The sequence below is a fragment of the Cervus elaphus genome, chromosome 5 (assembly GCF_910594005.1).
Source record: "Cervus elaphus chromosome 5, mCerEla1.1, whole genome shotgun sequence".
NCBI classification, from domain to species: Eukaryota; Metazoa; Chordata; class Mammalia; order Artiodactyla; family Cervidae; genus Cervus; species Cervus elaphus.
In genome coordinates, this window is record NC_057819.1 from 120,864,281 (window position 1) to 120,880,046 (window position 15,766).

Consider the following 15,766-nt stretch of genomic DNA (forward strand, 5'->3'; position numbering starts at 1 on the left):
TGTAAAAGCTAAATGATCTTATATGGTAGAAAAACTAAAAATAATACCTAATACTAGATAAATATATATTTACATTAAATGCTATAAATAAGCATGATACCTAGAAGCAGGTAATTCTACAATGGCCAAAGTTATTGAAAACAGTTATCTTGAGAATTAGAATCAGGAATGAGAATTTTCCCATTAAAAGCCCTAAAGTATCATTTGACTTTTTAAAAACGGTACATATGCTTTTATTAAATTAAAATTAAAATAAATTTTAGAAGAAATCATACATAAAAGAAACAGAGAATGCCTATGTGTATACTCCATTGATGATTTCTGATTTTATATTTATAACTGACCTAACCAGATCAAACCAGTCAATCTTAAAGGAAATCAACCCTGAATACTAGGAACAAGTGATGCTGAAGCTGAAGCTCCAATACTTTGGGCACCTGATGCAAACAGCCAACTCACTGGAAAAGATCCTGATGCTGGGAAAGATTGAAGGCAGAAGGAGAAGAGGATGACAGAAGATGAGATGATTGGATGGCACTGCCAATGTAATGGATATGAACTTGGACAAACTTCAGGAGATGGTGAGGGACAGGGAAGCCTGGCATGCTGCAGTCCATGGGGCTGCAAAGAGTCGGACATGATTTGGTGACTGAACAAACTGACCTAAAGTGAATTAATACTTTATGTGACTGAAGGGGGGGGGGGGGGTTGCCTGAACTTTACTGTGTATACGTTTTGTTCTTCATAGGCTTATTAAGGACCCCTCATTTTCACACAAGGTTTTGCATCCCCCTGTGACAATCAAATTACACCATGATCAAACTCAGATCATATTCAGTGATTCTTTTCAAAGACTATATCAAATAATATTGAGTCTATGTTTTTATTTCAAATAAACCATTTAAACCTACAGGTCATAATGCTGATTCCATTTTGGATCGAGTGTATTCTTCACAGTATCTGTAGAATGACATTGCCCAGATCCATCAACCACCACCTTAGCAAATGGATCAGGAAGCCCTGTGGGGGGTGGGGGGAAAAAAGGGAGGGTTTAAAGAATATTCTGACAAGAAGATTAATTATATAAAGACTAACATTTGCTACAAAAAACTTATTCCATTCTTCATAAAAAGTTTAACATTAAGCTACAAATGAAAAGTGGTCCATTTTAAAACTAAGATTAAAGCTAATTCTACATTAAGTATCAAAACCTACATTTTTTTTCTTGCTCAGGTCTCAAAAACTCTCACTTAAACTACCAAAGTCTAGAGATTATCTTACAATGTAGAAGTCATCATTCATCTTTACCAGCCCTTTAACCTGAGGGGTGAATGCTTAAAACATACCTGGCTCTCTCAGAGCTTTCCCAAGGTCTCCCTTAGTAGCTCAGTAAAAGAAAGAGCTTACTGAAGTTTTCACACGGGAACACAGGCTACCAAGAAATCAAGTTAGCCATAAAGTTTTTTACGTAATAACTACCATGAGTGATGAGAAACTGAAACAAAAAATTTAACACCCTGCCTTAAAAGAGCTTCCTATCTAACTGAGAATATTAAAACACCATGCATTATAAAAACCCCAAGATAAGCAAGTTTTTGACCATAGTGATTATAAAGAAAACACTTATAATACTATATCAGGCACTATTCTAAATGCTTTATGTATATTAAACCTCTTAATCCTCAAAATTACTCTATGGAGTGAATAATACTACTGTCTCTATTTTACTGATGAGGAAACTGAGGCACAAAGTGCTTAATTAACTAGCCTAAGGTCACACAGTAGTAGGTAGAGAGCCAGGGTCTGAACTGTAGACTCAAACCCAGGCACACAGAGTCTGGTTCTTAACTTTATGCTCTTAATCATTACATTGTATCATACCTCTCCTTTGCTACCTGGTTCAACAATGAGTACAAGAGCTCAGAAAAGCAGAACAATCTGAGTCTGAACAGTAGAGAAAGGCTCCCCACCTACCCCCGCTTTTTGAGGGGACGGGACTTCTCTGTGGTTTAAAAAACAAATGGATTCCCTGGTGGCTGGGACAGTAAAGCGTCTGCCCACAATGCGGGAGACCCGGGTTCAATCCCTGAGTCAGGAAGATCCCCTGGAGAAGGAAATGGCTACCCATTCCAACATTCTGGCCTGGAAAATCCCATGGACAGAGGAGCCTGGTGGGCTACAGTCCATGGGGTCGCAAGGAGTCGGACATGACTGAGCGACTTCACTTTCTAAAGAACAAACAGAAGGATCACCAAGCAGGGTGTAACAATACTTGAAGGGCTTTGAGCAATCTAATAAAAGCCTTTGTGCTAAGTGTGAAAAGTAAATACTGTTGGAGAGATCAGACTGATTAGTAAGAAAGGCGTAAAAGTCAGAAAATAAAGGCTTGGAATGACTTAAGTGGAGAACAGGGCGCCGTTTCAGATTTTTGAGCATTGCTATAAAAATACTGTCGCATCTGTCTACTAGTGGTATCCATAGAAGGAAAGATTAAAGGTACAGAGAAGCTGTTCTAACTTTCACACAGTAGGATGAGTAGAATTTTAAAATTCAGGGGAAGAAGGTGGACCAAAACAACAATTCAGGTGTTAGATATATTGGGATAGCATAGATTTCCCAGAGACAGCTGAAAATACTAAAAGGAAATACTGGTAAGTGTTGATAATTGCAGAAACTTTGTACCTTGATAACTATGCTAATTTTTTAAGTCAAGATACTAATCTGCCAACATTCAAGGCCAGACAGAAATCATCTAGCCAGTTCCCCAATTCTGATTCTGTGATATAGCAACTTCAAATAAGAGAAGACAAATATTTAAGAGTATTAAGTATTCAAGAAAAACCTTGGCAAGTGAGGGTATCAATCTGTGTAACTATGTATTTCTTGCAGTTTAGCACTATTCATATTAGTACTTCAATAAATCCTAACCATTTGTAAATGCATCTAATGGAAGAATACTTTCCCCTCTACTTGCCAGTAGTATTAATTTTTATAATCCATTTTATCTGGTTCTTTTGATTCTACCATCTAAACAAATAAACATATAAGTGTATGTCTCTAAGTAAAAACAAAACCAAAAAAATCACATTTCTAGCTTTCCCTTTAGATGGTGCTTAACTAGTTAAAGAGTCAAGACTGAGAAAAACAACTTTTCCACACATAAGTCACTAGGTGTGGCTTCGAGATCCTTATTTAAGTATGAAAGTCTGAATCTCACCTTCCTGTGTTCCCTTCTGTTATATAATACAAAGTACAAGCTCTTTTCCCTAACAAAAAAATACCTGGGTTTCAACTTACCTGATTATTTTATCCTACAAGAATTTAATGTGAGAGTCAAGTTCCCCTAATGCAGTCAGAAGATAAAGTTTTCACAAGTTAGTGAGACCTCTAGTGGTAAATATAAAGTGTCTATTTTCTATATTTTTTAAAAACTTCTCAATTTTCCCCATCATTTCTGAGTCATATAAAATAGCTAAAACTCAGGAACTTCCTCACTACAGTAATGCACTTAACAAGCTGCAAATAATGAGACAAAATTTTCCACTTAAAAGTGAGTTACTAAAAAAAAAAAAAAAAAGTGAGTTACTTAGCAGAGAAAATAAAGCTTTTTCTTTGACTGGGGTGGGGGAGGAAAAAACATTCAACCAAATGTGCTGGAGCTCAGTGACTTCAATTTGGCCTACACAGCACCTTAACAAAGTATCTTACACACAAAGATTTTATTTAAATGTTGCATAAAAGACAAAAAGAACTTGACACTAATAAAAACATTCTTTTAAAAACAAAATGAATATGTTCTTTTTTATAGCTGAGTAATATTCCATCCCCTGGTGAAATGAATGGCTAACCCACTCCAGTATTCTTGCCTGGAGAATTCCATCGACAGAGGACAGGTGTGTCCATGGGGTCACAAAGAGTTGGACACGACTGAGTGACTTTAATATTCCATTGTATATATGCAGAGGCCAAAACAATATTGAAGCAATTATCCTCCAATAAAAAAAGAGAGAAAAAAAACAACAACAACAGATACTATTAAAGAAACACAATGGATAAATGGATAGATATGTGATGAAGTTAATGACAAAATGTAGATGATGGATATTCACTGTAAAATTCTTTACATGTTCCTATGTGTTTGAAATTTTTTTCTGCCAAAATTTGAGAGGAAGCGGGGGTGTAATATTTTTTAAAGCCAGTAAGCCTTAAAATAGTTCCAAAAGATGAGTTAGCAAAACTTTTCTCAGAAAAGGTAGATTGTCTCAAAGCAAAGGTAGTATTATCTCAAATTATACAAATTACAAAAGACAACACATGTCTGTGCATTTTTTCCTATAGTTAAATATATATAATATCAGCCTATAGTCATGCTTCATATTAAAATTTACATTTTTCATTCAACATTACTTAAATTGATCTACAAGCAAAAAGAACTATATTGCAGTATCAATGATAACAGCATTCTGATCAATAAAAACATAATCTCACTCAAATTTAATTGAGAGATTATTCAACTCTTTCTTTGAAATTGATATGGGCAACCCTCAACATATAAACATATCAAAAATAAATATATCTGTCACAGAGGGAGGACTGTGCCAGCGTGAACCTGGGGTGTTCCATCCCCAGCTGAGTCTCTTCTGAAAGCCTCACGAATGGGTTTCCTATTTTCCCAACCAGGCCATCAAGTGTTTTCTCCATCCTGGGTTTCAAAGATAATCACAAGTTTCCTCTAGTTTTCTTATCCCTGAAGCATCCTCACAACTCAAGGATTTTTAATCAATTTTTATTGCTTACACCAATAAAAAGGGGAAAGATTTCCTTCTTTCCTTCTTTTTTTCACATACAACTTATGGACAGATAAAGATAATGTAATTGGTAATAACAGGCTCTCAGGGGCTTACAAAGAATTAGAGTAAGATTCCTCTAGATTTCCTAGGAAGACTGAGACAAAGATATCTGATGCTTTATTGAAGAAGGTGTCTTGGGACTCCAGAGGAAGGAAAAGAATTTGGGAAGGAAGGCAAGGAGATAAAACTGAAGATTTTGTCTTTAAAACCAGAGCACTGGAAGGGAGGCGGGAGGAGGGATTGGGATGGGGAACACATGTAAATCCATGGCTGATTCATGTCAATGTATGGCAAAAACCACTACAATATTGTAATTAGCCTCAAACTAATAAAAATAAATGAAAAAATAAATAAATAAAACCAGAGCAGTTGTCCTGTAAGTGGGGGTGGGTAGACGACACCTCACTTTCACTCCCTCTTCTCCTTGTCACCTGCCTATCCAATCCTATTGGCCACTCTGAAGTCCCACTAGGATAAATCCTACCTTGGATCAACCTTAAGGAAGGTAAAAGGAGTACACATTAGTTTAGATTATCGGCTACAGGGAAGAAGCGGATAGTTCAGTAGCCACTGTGAAGGTAACACTGACTGGGGGCAGCGAGGAGAGAGGTCACTGGCCTCTCCTCCTGTGACATGCTGCAGGGTAAGAGGAATATGGTACATAAACTGGAAACCACTTCACTATGTCCCAAATTATCCTGTTTAATTGCTTTACCATATTAAGCATACCATAATTTACATAGTTAATGTTATTTTATAAACTTTAAGGTGCTCCTCTAGGAAGAATGAAGTAATTAAAAATTTAAGTGGAATGAATTAAATATGATTTAAAATAGATCAAGAGCTTATTACTTCTTTTAATCAAACCTTGAAAATTAAAATTAAAGTTACATATTAATTAGCATATAGCCAGTTTTTGCTGGCTGGTAGGACCTGAACTTTAAAAATCTAATGAACTTCTCTATTTCTAACTTCAAATATTTTGTCTATCAAATTTTGCTGGCTTAGACTTTTTTTTTTTACAAAAAAATTGTATCATTTTTACTCAAAAATTTAAAGCTAATGTCAAGTCTAATATTATAGGGTAAAGATTTTAAATATGTGTGAGGGGCACTTCCCAATCTTCCCTCACAAAACTTAATCCTAAATAAAGCCACAAAAAAATATCACAACTGATAGGCAAAGACACTGCAAATACAGTAAGTAAATGTCTCTTTTGGCGTCTGAGACATTATGAGCTTCTATGATCAAATGAGGCAGGGATTTCTTTCCTACACTCTGGAAATTCCCAGCAGGCTGAATGACTTCACTGCCTTCACTCCTGAAGGCATGGGTAAAATTTCTACAAAATGTTAGGGGGAAAGTGTTTACAAAATAATCTCAGATCTCTTCTAGAAATCTAGTAGTATGCACACCTTCAGTATATTTTACACACACACACATTTCACACAAATATGCTGGGGGCCTCAGTGGATAAAGGGAAAGGGGCTACGGAGCACAAAATCCTCTTTAAGAAATGTGACACCAAAAGGCTCAGTCAAAGAATTCATAAAACAATAAGTATATTTCTGAACAGAGAAATCCCTAAAGCAGACAATTCTGAAAATGCTTTGCAAAAAAATCTACATACAATATACAAGATTTAAAGTTAATTTACTTACGGAAAAAATCCTTTTTCACCAAGTTTTTTGCACAGAGTACTGTAAAAAAAAAAACAAAAAATACATGGGAAGAATTAAAATGGTGAGGCTGCACTGTCAAACATTTTGAAACACTGTGAAATACTAGTGAATAATAATTAAACACTATTTATAGCAAGGTATGAAATACGATCACAATCTTTGATTAAAGCTTAGCAAAAGACAGCTGAACCAGTGGCTGCAACTTCAGCAATGATTACCAGTAACAGGTGAGGGCAAGAAAGTTTATAAATCTGGTATTCTAACAAAGAACCAATTCCTATCTTCCATCAAGATCTAGTCTCAGAGTAGCTTCATAGCAAGGGACAAAAACAGTTCTGAGGAGGAAACAGATAAACTAGGATTAATATACATATATTTTAAGGGTAAAATAATTTTATATTGAAGAGGATCATAAGTAAAATAGAGCTTAAATGATATAGATGACATTTAAAAAAAAATAACATCGTTATTTCTCTCCATCTAAACTCCACAGAAACACTGGCTAAATGACAAGAAAGATCGACTATGTCTTCCAAAAACTAAAAGTTAATATATTAAGACAGATATCCCAAATCCACATTCTCTGGATTACCCTGCATTAAATGATTACTTACACGGTGATGGCTGCACAGCCTTGTGAATAAATCAATTCTAAAATCACTGGACTGCACATGCTTTAGAGGGATAAATTTTACAGTACATGAATTACATGTCAATTTAAAAACCTCTGCCTATGCAATCATTGAACTTCTATAATTCAAACTTGTTACAAGTGAAGGGAAACCACCAATGTCCATATATTTATATTTTAATTTATAAGATATCTATGAAAGTAATGTGTCACTAATTTCTGCCCACTTCTACTGACAGTTTAAATGGTCTGTTCAATTAGTTGCACTTATTGGAAGTTTAGTGTGTAAAATTTCACTAAACAAACCTTGGGAACAAGTCTAAATAAATGAACCACTGTTAAAAGTGCAAATAAAAATAATCTTAAAGACAGATGCCACTGATAAATGAATAAAATTTATTAAGTAAGCACAAGAAACTGATTTACTAGTCAGAGTCTCTTAGGCCCTGTGTTAGAAACAGTTTAGGAACATAAAAACTCAATCATGAAAACCAAGACTATAGTTCAGAATACCAAATCAGAACGCTGATTGAGGAGAACACCTCCCGAGGGACTTCCCTGGGGTCCAGCGATGAAGACTCTGCACCTCCACTGCTGGGGCTGTGCATGCAAGCCCTGGCTGGGGAACTAAGATCCACTATGCCTTGTGGCATCGTCAAAAAAAAAAAAAAAAAAAACTTTTTTAAAACAAGAAAACCAAGAACAGGGGTGCTGTTGTCATAGAGAACTTGGAATCTGATCTGATAAAACATTAAAAAAAAAATAAAAAAAAAAAACTCAACTTGTGTTATCATCACATAAACTGAACAGAATTCTCAGGATATATACATATACAACACAGGTTGCTGTTTAGTCGCTAAGTCGTATCCACCTCTTTTGCGATGCCATGAACTGTAGCCTGCTAGGCTCCTCTATCTGTGGGATTTCTCAGATTAGAATACTGGCTGCTGCAAAGTCGCTTTAGTCCTGTCCGACCCTGTGCGACCCCACAGACGGCAGCCCACCAGGCTCCCCGTCCCTGGGATGCTCCAGGCAAGAACACTGGAGTGGGGTGCCATTGCCTTCTCTGTTAGAATACTGGAGTGGGTTGCTATTTCCTTCTCCAGGGGGCTCTTCCCTACCCAGGGACTGAACACACGTCTCCTGCATTGGCAGGCAGATTCTCTACCACTGAGCCACCAGGGAAGCCATACAACACATATATAAATCCACATCATAACCTGCAGTATTAACAAGGTATTGGTAATTTTAAAACCACCCTTCTATGATTCAAAACATAAATAACTGCACATCCTACTTCAGAGAAAAACATACACGGGAAGTTCTCCAGCTTCTTGTCACCAAACCTACAAACACACTGTTTTAACACTCGTTCTTTTTTCCTTCCTTCCGCTTACAATGTTCACTCTCCTAACGGCATCCTTCCGATTGTGCTATGGATTTCATACCCAACCCATCACTTTCTCTAGAACTTGTGCCCCATTTCCTCTAGTGATGGCCCCGTCCGTATTTACACACACTCAAGTCTTGCCCACGCCTCTCCACTCCAGCCACCATCTTCCCTCTTTTCTTCCATAACGGAACTACTTTAAAACACTGTGTACACTTTGGGACTTCACTTCTTTACCACCCACTAATGCCTCAATTAACTGTAGTTTGGCTTCTTCTCTCACCACTGCCTCTACACTGCTTTTCCAAAGCACTGGGGACCCAATTACTAAATCCATTCAATCGACGCTTTTCATTCTTTATTGCACTTGCCCCTGAGGGGCATTTGCCACTACTGACTAGTCCCTCTTCTGGAACCCCTCTCTACTTTTGGTTTCTGCTTAACTCCCAACATAAAATTTACGTCCAGTGTAATTTTTTAAAATTAAGTTATTTTTAATTGGAGGATAACTGCCTTACAATATTGTGTTGGCTTCTGCCAGATATCAACATGAATCAGCCATAGGTATGCATATGTCCCCTCCCTCTTGAGTCTCCCTCTCACCTCCCAACCCATCCCACCCCTCCAGGTTGTCACAGAGCCCCGGGTTTGAGCTCCCTGCATCATACAGCAAATTCCCACTGGCTGTCTCATTTTACAAACGGTAGTGTGCATGCCTCAATGCTACTCTCTCAATCTGCCCCACCCTCTCCTTCCCCGCCTGGGTCCACACGTCTGTCCTCTACGTCTGTGTCTCACTGCTGCCCTGCAGACAGGTTCATCAGTACCATCTTTCTAGATTCCACTTATATGCATTAACATAAATATTTATCTTTTTCTTTCTGACTTACTTCACTCTGTATAATAGGCTCTAGGTTCATCCACCTCATCAGAACTGAGTCAAATGCATTCCTTTTTATGGCTGAGTAATACTCCATTGTGTATATGTACCATAAACAACCCAAGTATAAAATTTATTCTAAGTCTTCTTTGCCAGATCTCTCTCCTTTGCTCCATCCATAAAAGTTGAGGTTCTTCAGAGATGTACCTTACTCAGGTCCTCTTTTACTCTGTAACCTAAGAAGCACGGATGTCCATCCTATAATCCTTGGAATTATATGTAAACTGTTACATGCTCAACAAAATATTAGCAAACTGAATCCAACAACACATAAAGAAGATCACATACCACGATCATTCATGGTATGTGATTCATCCCACAGTCACAAGGATGGTCCAACATATGAAAATCAATCAATGTGATACATCACATCAATGAAAGACCCCAAAAAAGCCACATTATCATCTCAATGGGTGCAGAAAAAACACTTGATAAAATTCACTATCCATTCATGACAAAAACTACAGAGAAAACATATCTCAACATAATAAAAGCTATTTATGACAAACCCACAGCCAACATAACATTCAACATTGAAAAGCAGAAAGACCTCCTGCCAAAATCTGGAACAAGACAAGGATGTCTGCTCTCACTTCTATTCAACCAGCATTGATGCAGATGACATGATACTACTATACATTAGAAAACACTAAAGACACACATAAAAACCACTAGTACTCTTAAATTCAGCAAGGTATCAGAATACAAGATTATCGTGCAGGAATCTGTCACATTTCTTTACACTAACAGTGAAATATGAGAAAGAACAAGGAAAAAAATAATCTCTTCTGAAATTGCATCTAAAAAAAAAAACACCATAGGAATAAACCTCACCAAGGAGGTAAAAGACTTATATGCTGAGCACTATAAAACATTCATAAAGGAAACTGAAGAGGACTCAAAGAAATGGAAAGCGGCTTCCCTGGTGGTTCAGTGGTTAAGAATCCACCTTGCAATGCAGGGACACTGGTTCAATCCCTGGTCCCAGACCACATGCAGTGGAGCAACTAAGCTTGTGTACCACAACTACTGAGCCCATGCTCTAGAGCCCACGAGCCGCAACCACTGAAGCTCTACAGCCTGTGCTCTGCAACAGAGAAGCCGACGCATGAGAAGCCTGAGCACCGCACCAAGAAAGTGGCCCCCGCCTGCTCCAACGGGACAGTAGCCCCGCTCGCTCTATCGAGCGAAGTCCACACGTAGCAATGAAGACTCAGCGCAGACAAAGATAAAAACAAACAGCAAAGAAACGGAAAGATATCCCATGCTCTTGGATTCGAAGAACACTGCTAAAATGGCCATACTACTCAAGGCCGTCTACAGATTTAATGTTATCCCTATCAAATTACCCATGTCATTTTCCCCAGAACCAGAACAAATAAACCTAAAATTTTTATGAAACCATAAAAGACCCAGAATTGCCAACGCATTCCTAAGGAGAAAGAACAAAGGAGGAGGCATAACTTTCCCAAACCTCGGATAATACTACAAAGTTACAGTGATCAAAACAGTACAGTGCTGCCACAAATACATATGGGTCAGTGGAACAGAACAGAGCCCAGAAACAGACCTGCAAACCCACAGTCAATTAATCCATGACAAGGCAAGAATATACAATGGAGAAAAGACAGTCTCTTCAACAAGTGGTACTGGAAAAACTGGACAGCCACATGTAAATCAATGAAGTTAGAACAGTCTCTCACACCATACACACAAAAAATCTTAAACTGGCTTAAAGATTTAAATATAAGACATGACACCATAAAACTCCCAGAAGAGAATACAAGCAAAGCATTCTCTGACATAAATCATATCAATGGTTTCTTGGGTCAGTCTCCAAGACAACAGAAATAAAGCACAAATAAATAAACGGGACTAATCAAATTTATAAGCTTTTACACTGCAAAGGAAATCATAAACAAAAAAACAACCTACAGAATAGGAGAAAACATTTGCAAACAATGCAACCAACAAGGGCTTAATTTCCAAAATATACAAACAGCTCATAAAACTCAGTAAGAAAAACAAACAAAACAAAAAAACTCAGTCAAAAAATGGGCAGAAGATCTCAACTACTACTAAAGGAGTAGTAATACTACTCCAAATAAGATACACAGATGGCCAACAGACACGTGGAAAGAGGCTCAACACTAATATTAGAGAAATGAAAATCCAAAATACAATGAGGTTATCACCTCACCCCAGTCAGAATGGCCATCATTAAAGAGCCTACAAATAATAAAGGCTAGTGAGGGTGTGGAGCAAACGGAACCCTCCTACACTGTCGGTGGGGATGAAGTTGGTGCAGCCACTATGGAAAACAATATGGAGGTTCCTCAAAACACAGTGTTGCCACATGATTCAGTAATCCCACTGCGCATGTATCTGGAGAGAATGTTAATTCCAAAAGATACGTGTACCCCAATGTTCATAGCGGCACTACTTACAATAGCCAAGACAAGGAAGCAACATGAATGTCCATCAACAGATAAATGGATTAAAAAGATGTGATACACACATACACACACACATATACACAGGAACACTACTCAGTCATAAAAAAAAAAAACTGCTATTTGCAACTACATGGGTGGACATAGAGATTACCATACTTTAAGTGAAGTAAATCAGAAACAGAAAGACAAATACTATATGCTATCACTTATATGTGAAATCTAAAATATGATACAAATGAACTTATTTACAAAACAGAAACAGATTCACAGACATAGAGAACAAACTTACGGTTACCAAAGCAGAAAAGGGTTAGGGGAGGGATAAATTAGGAGTTTGGGATTAAAATAGATAAACAACAAGGTACTACTGTATAGCACAGGGGACTATATTCAATATCCTGAAATAAACCAGAGTGGACGAGGAAAATAAAAATTGTTATATCCATGTGTACTCTTCTGGGGAGAAAGTTCATAGTTATGACAGTTTGACAAAGCTCCTCCTGTCTTGAAAAATAAATTTGAAGAGCCATTTTTCATACATTCTCCCTGGTCTTTACCATTTTGATGACACCTCAATCTATAACCCACCCTCAGCTCTCTCTTGAACTCCAGGTCCACACAGGCACACTAAATACACCCTCAAATAAAAGTCACTATCCCCCTTCCCCTCAAACTCCTTCTCCAGTTAACTTTCTTTCAATAAATATCTTTGCCTTCCACCCAGTCAGAAACCTCCACAGCAACCTTCACTACACTACCCGCTCCCCACCTCCTGGCAATGAACATTTCCAATCAACTCTGCCTCTAAACATCCTTCATCCGTCCACTTCTCCCCATTACCGCTGCCATTACACCTATGCAGACCACCATCAGCTACTGTTTAAGTCATTACAACAGCCTCCCAATCAGTCCCCTGCCTTAAGCCTCAACTGCCTCCAATCAGGTCTCCACACTAGACCTAAAACGATCTTTCTAAAAATATTATTTAATTCCTTCCATCCATTTCTCTTCCTATGACGTTCCAAAACATGTGTAAAACACTCCTCAAAACAGTCCTTCCACTGGTGCTCTGGATCACATACCCAACCCTCCCACTTTCTCAGGAACCTTGTATCTCTTGTCTCCTCTATTGACCTCCATCCTTAGAATACTGCCAAGGTCTTCAAGCCCAAAACCTATTTGGCTTACAAGCCCATCAGACCCTGGTTCCTGCTTACCTCTCTGACCTTGTCTTCCATCACCACCCCTCTTCTTCAAGCATCCAAGTCCAAGATCCAGCCACACTAAACCTTCACATTCTAAAATATATTCTCTCACCCACAGCCTTCATGTGCCATTCTCTCTGCCCGAAACATCTGCCCCAGGCTCCTTCAACTACCCATATTTAGGTCTCAAAAGGGAAGGAAGCTTTTCAGAACATGTTTCTCTCAACCTTTTGCCCACTTGTATTTTCACAGAAGCCCATACTTATCCCCAGGCACTTGTCGCACGTTACTATGTTTTTAAGTTTAGAATGTTGCTTGTAACCAGAGCTGGTAAACTCCATTCAGCATAAATTATGTCTGCATCATTTCTTTACACCCCCGCCCCAAGCAAACACTGCGCCAGACATTCGATGGGCACTTGGTAAAATGCTACATGAGTAAAAACAAACTCCAAAATAATCTAAAATAATTTCATTGAAAGAGGGACTTTTTATACTATGTGATAGATTACCAGTCTGCAAGTAATCATAGTTTTGGCTTATACAATGTTATTATCATTTCCCGCTATTTAAAAGATACTCATCAGATCATATTTGACATATTTTCTTTTAACCACAAGTATGATGTTGCTAATATATGACTAAGTTTTAAAGAGTAACTGAAAAAATCAAAAGAAGAAAGAACTTTAAAGTCAGGTTCAAAGTTTATAAAGAGAAATTTTAGCAACTCTGAGACTAAGGAAAATAACACAAGAGAAACAAGATTAATTTAAAACAAAGAAATATCAAGTCTGGTCAGAGTGCCAACTTTAACACTACATTTCAACAGCTCCAGACAATCTTTTAATTATTTACATCCTAGTAGCAAAAGAGTGCACTTGTAAATCTTCAAACGAAATTTTCAACCACCATTTGAGATTCTGGTATTTATTCACATAAATTCCATTTTAGCCCTTGGAGTCTTTACTGTTCCTTTTCTTGGGAATGTACTCTGGGTCCTAGAACCACAGCCCACTGCTCTTTTCATGCTCGGTACCAACCATAAGAGCTCAGTAAATGCTCGATGAGGTAATGAATTTCACTAGGACAAACTCCTATTTGTCACTGTAACAAATTCTCAACTAAGGAGGTATGCATCAGAATCTCCTGAGAAATATATGTATAATATTACAATGTGTTTTTATATTTGTAGTGTAATTTTACATTCATATTTGCACAAATTTATATCTGTCAATCTATGACTTTTTGTAACAGGAACTATAGAAAGTTGAGCGAAGACTAGGAATTGTGGCACTAGGGAAGGGTAGCAGTGAGGAAGAACTTCCATTTTTGTTTTATAAATGACTATTACAGGAGAAAGGTAAAAATAATGTTGAGAAACACAGGAATTGAGAAATTACAGGACGGGACTAGCAGGAGAGAAATCTTGTAAGGGGGTGTGAGGGCCAGAACAAAGGCTAAAGAGTATAGACTTACCCCTAGACAGATATCAATATTTAAAAGTTTTCAATGTTTAGTAAGTTTTCTCTTGAAATAATTTACAAAGAAAAGTACATAATTCTTAAGAATATAACTCAATGAACTTCCACTAATTTCTGTACTGAAAGATTACACAGGACTTCAGACATTTAACAGCCCTATGTCAATTTTGAGTAATGTGAACTACAGCATTACACCAGCACAGTACCATCATTTCCGATTCCATTAGGGACCAAGTCTCACACAGCCTGTAGGTTTATACTAGATTAATTTTACTAGACTAATATAATCATGCTACTAGCCTTCTCAAATTGCTTCCAAGCATTTCTCACTCCTAAGTCTATACTCCCAACACCTAAAACCTGTTCTAGCTATTCTACTCTTCAGCAGATAGGTGGGTTTGAAATAGAGGAGATAATCAAAATAAGGTAAGACCAGCCTTGCTGGTACACTGGTAACTCCTCCTGTATTTCACATACAAGTAGATGTGACCATCTTGAGATGCTCAATGAGAAGGGAACACTCCTTCATCCACATTTCCTGAACAGCTGCTTGGTGCCAAGTGCGATGACAGATTCTGCAGATACAAAGATAAATAAGACACAGTCCTCTGCGCTCAGAGCTTGTTGGTCAGGTACAATTCAAATATCATGCCATAAATGCCTTTCTTTGTTGCTGTTTTCTCAAGAAATATTTTTAAATTTCACAAAAATCTTCTTTAGTATATTTTATTTGAGGCAGTGATTGGAGGAAACCATGTGCAGAAGTGCAGATGCAATAAATATTACCATTTAAGTTGATAATTCCTTTTTCTGGTTGGAAAAGTTATCTATATGTAACACACCGTCTAATAATACCAGAGTACAACTCCCAGCTGTAGAAACAGAATACCACTGCTGCTCTGACTGAGCTCTGCTCATAATGCACGGCTGCCTATACTAAACCTGAATTAAACTCCCAACTGCTCAGCATCTTCTTGCCAAAAATTCCCCTTCCTCCTCCAGACTGGAGTTGCATTCCAATTACACTGCTGATTGGAATGAGGCTGTTTGAGAGAAAGAAAAAAAACCACTCAGACATCCCATTTTCCTTTGCCCCACAAAAACAGATTTTATAATATAGCACTGTTTGTTC

The 15,766-nt window shown here is 37.6% G+C and overlaps 1 protein-coding gene across 1 annotated transcript in view; it reads right to left on the reverse strand.

The window, feature by feature from the left end:
- The window catches only part of SMURF2 (SMAD specific E3 ubiquitin protein ligase 2), a 114,373-nt gene that overhangs the window by 39,162 nt on the left and 59,445 nt on the right, over positions 1 to 15,766 (reverse strand). The window contains exons 2-3 of the mRNA XM_043905062.1: positions 6,512 to 6,550; positions 912 to 1,020 (exon numbers count right to left, since the gene is read on the reverse strand). Of these exons, the coding sequence (XP_043760997.1) occupies positions 912 to 1,020; positions 6,512 to 6,550 (148 nt within the window). The remainder of the gene's footprint in view (positions 1 to 911; positions 1,021 to 6,511; positions 6,551 to 15,766) is intronic.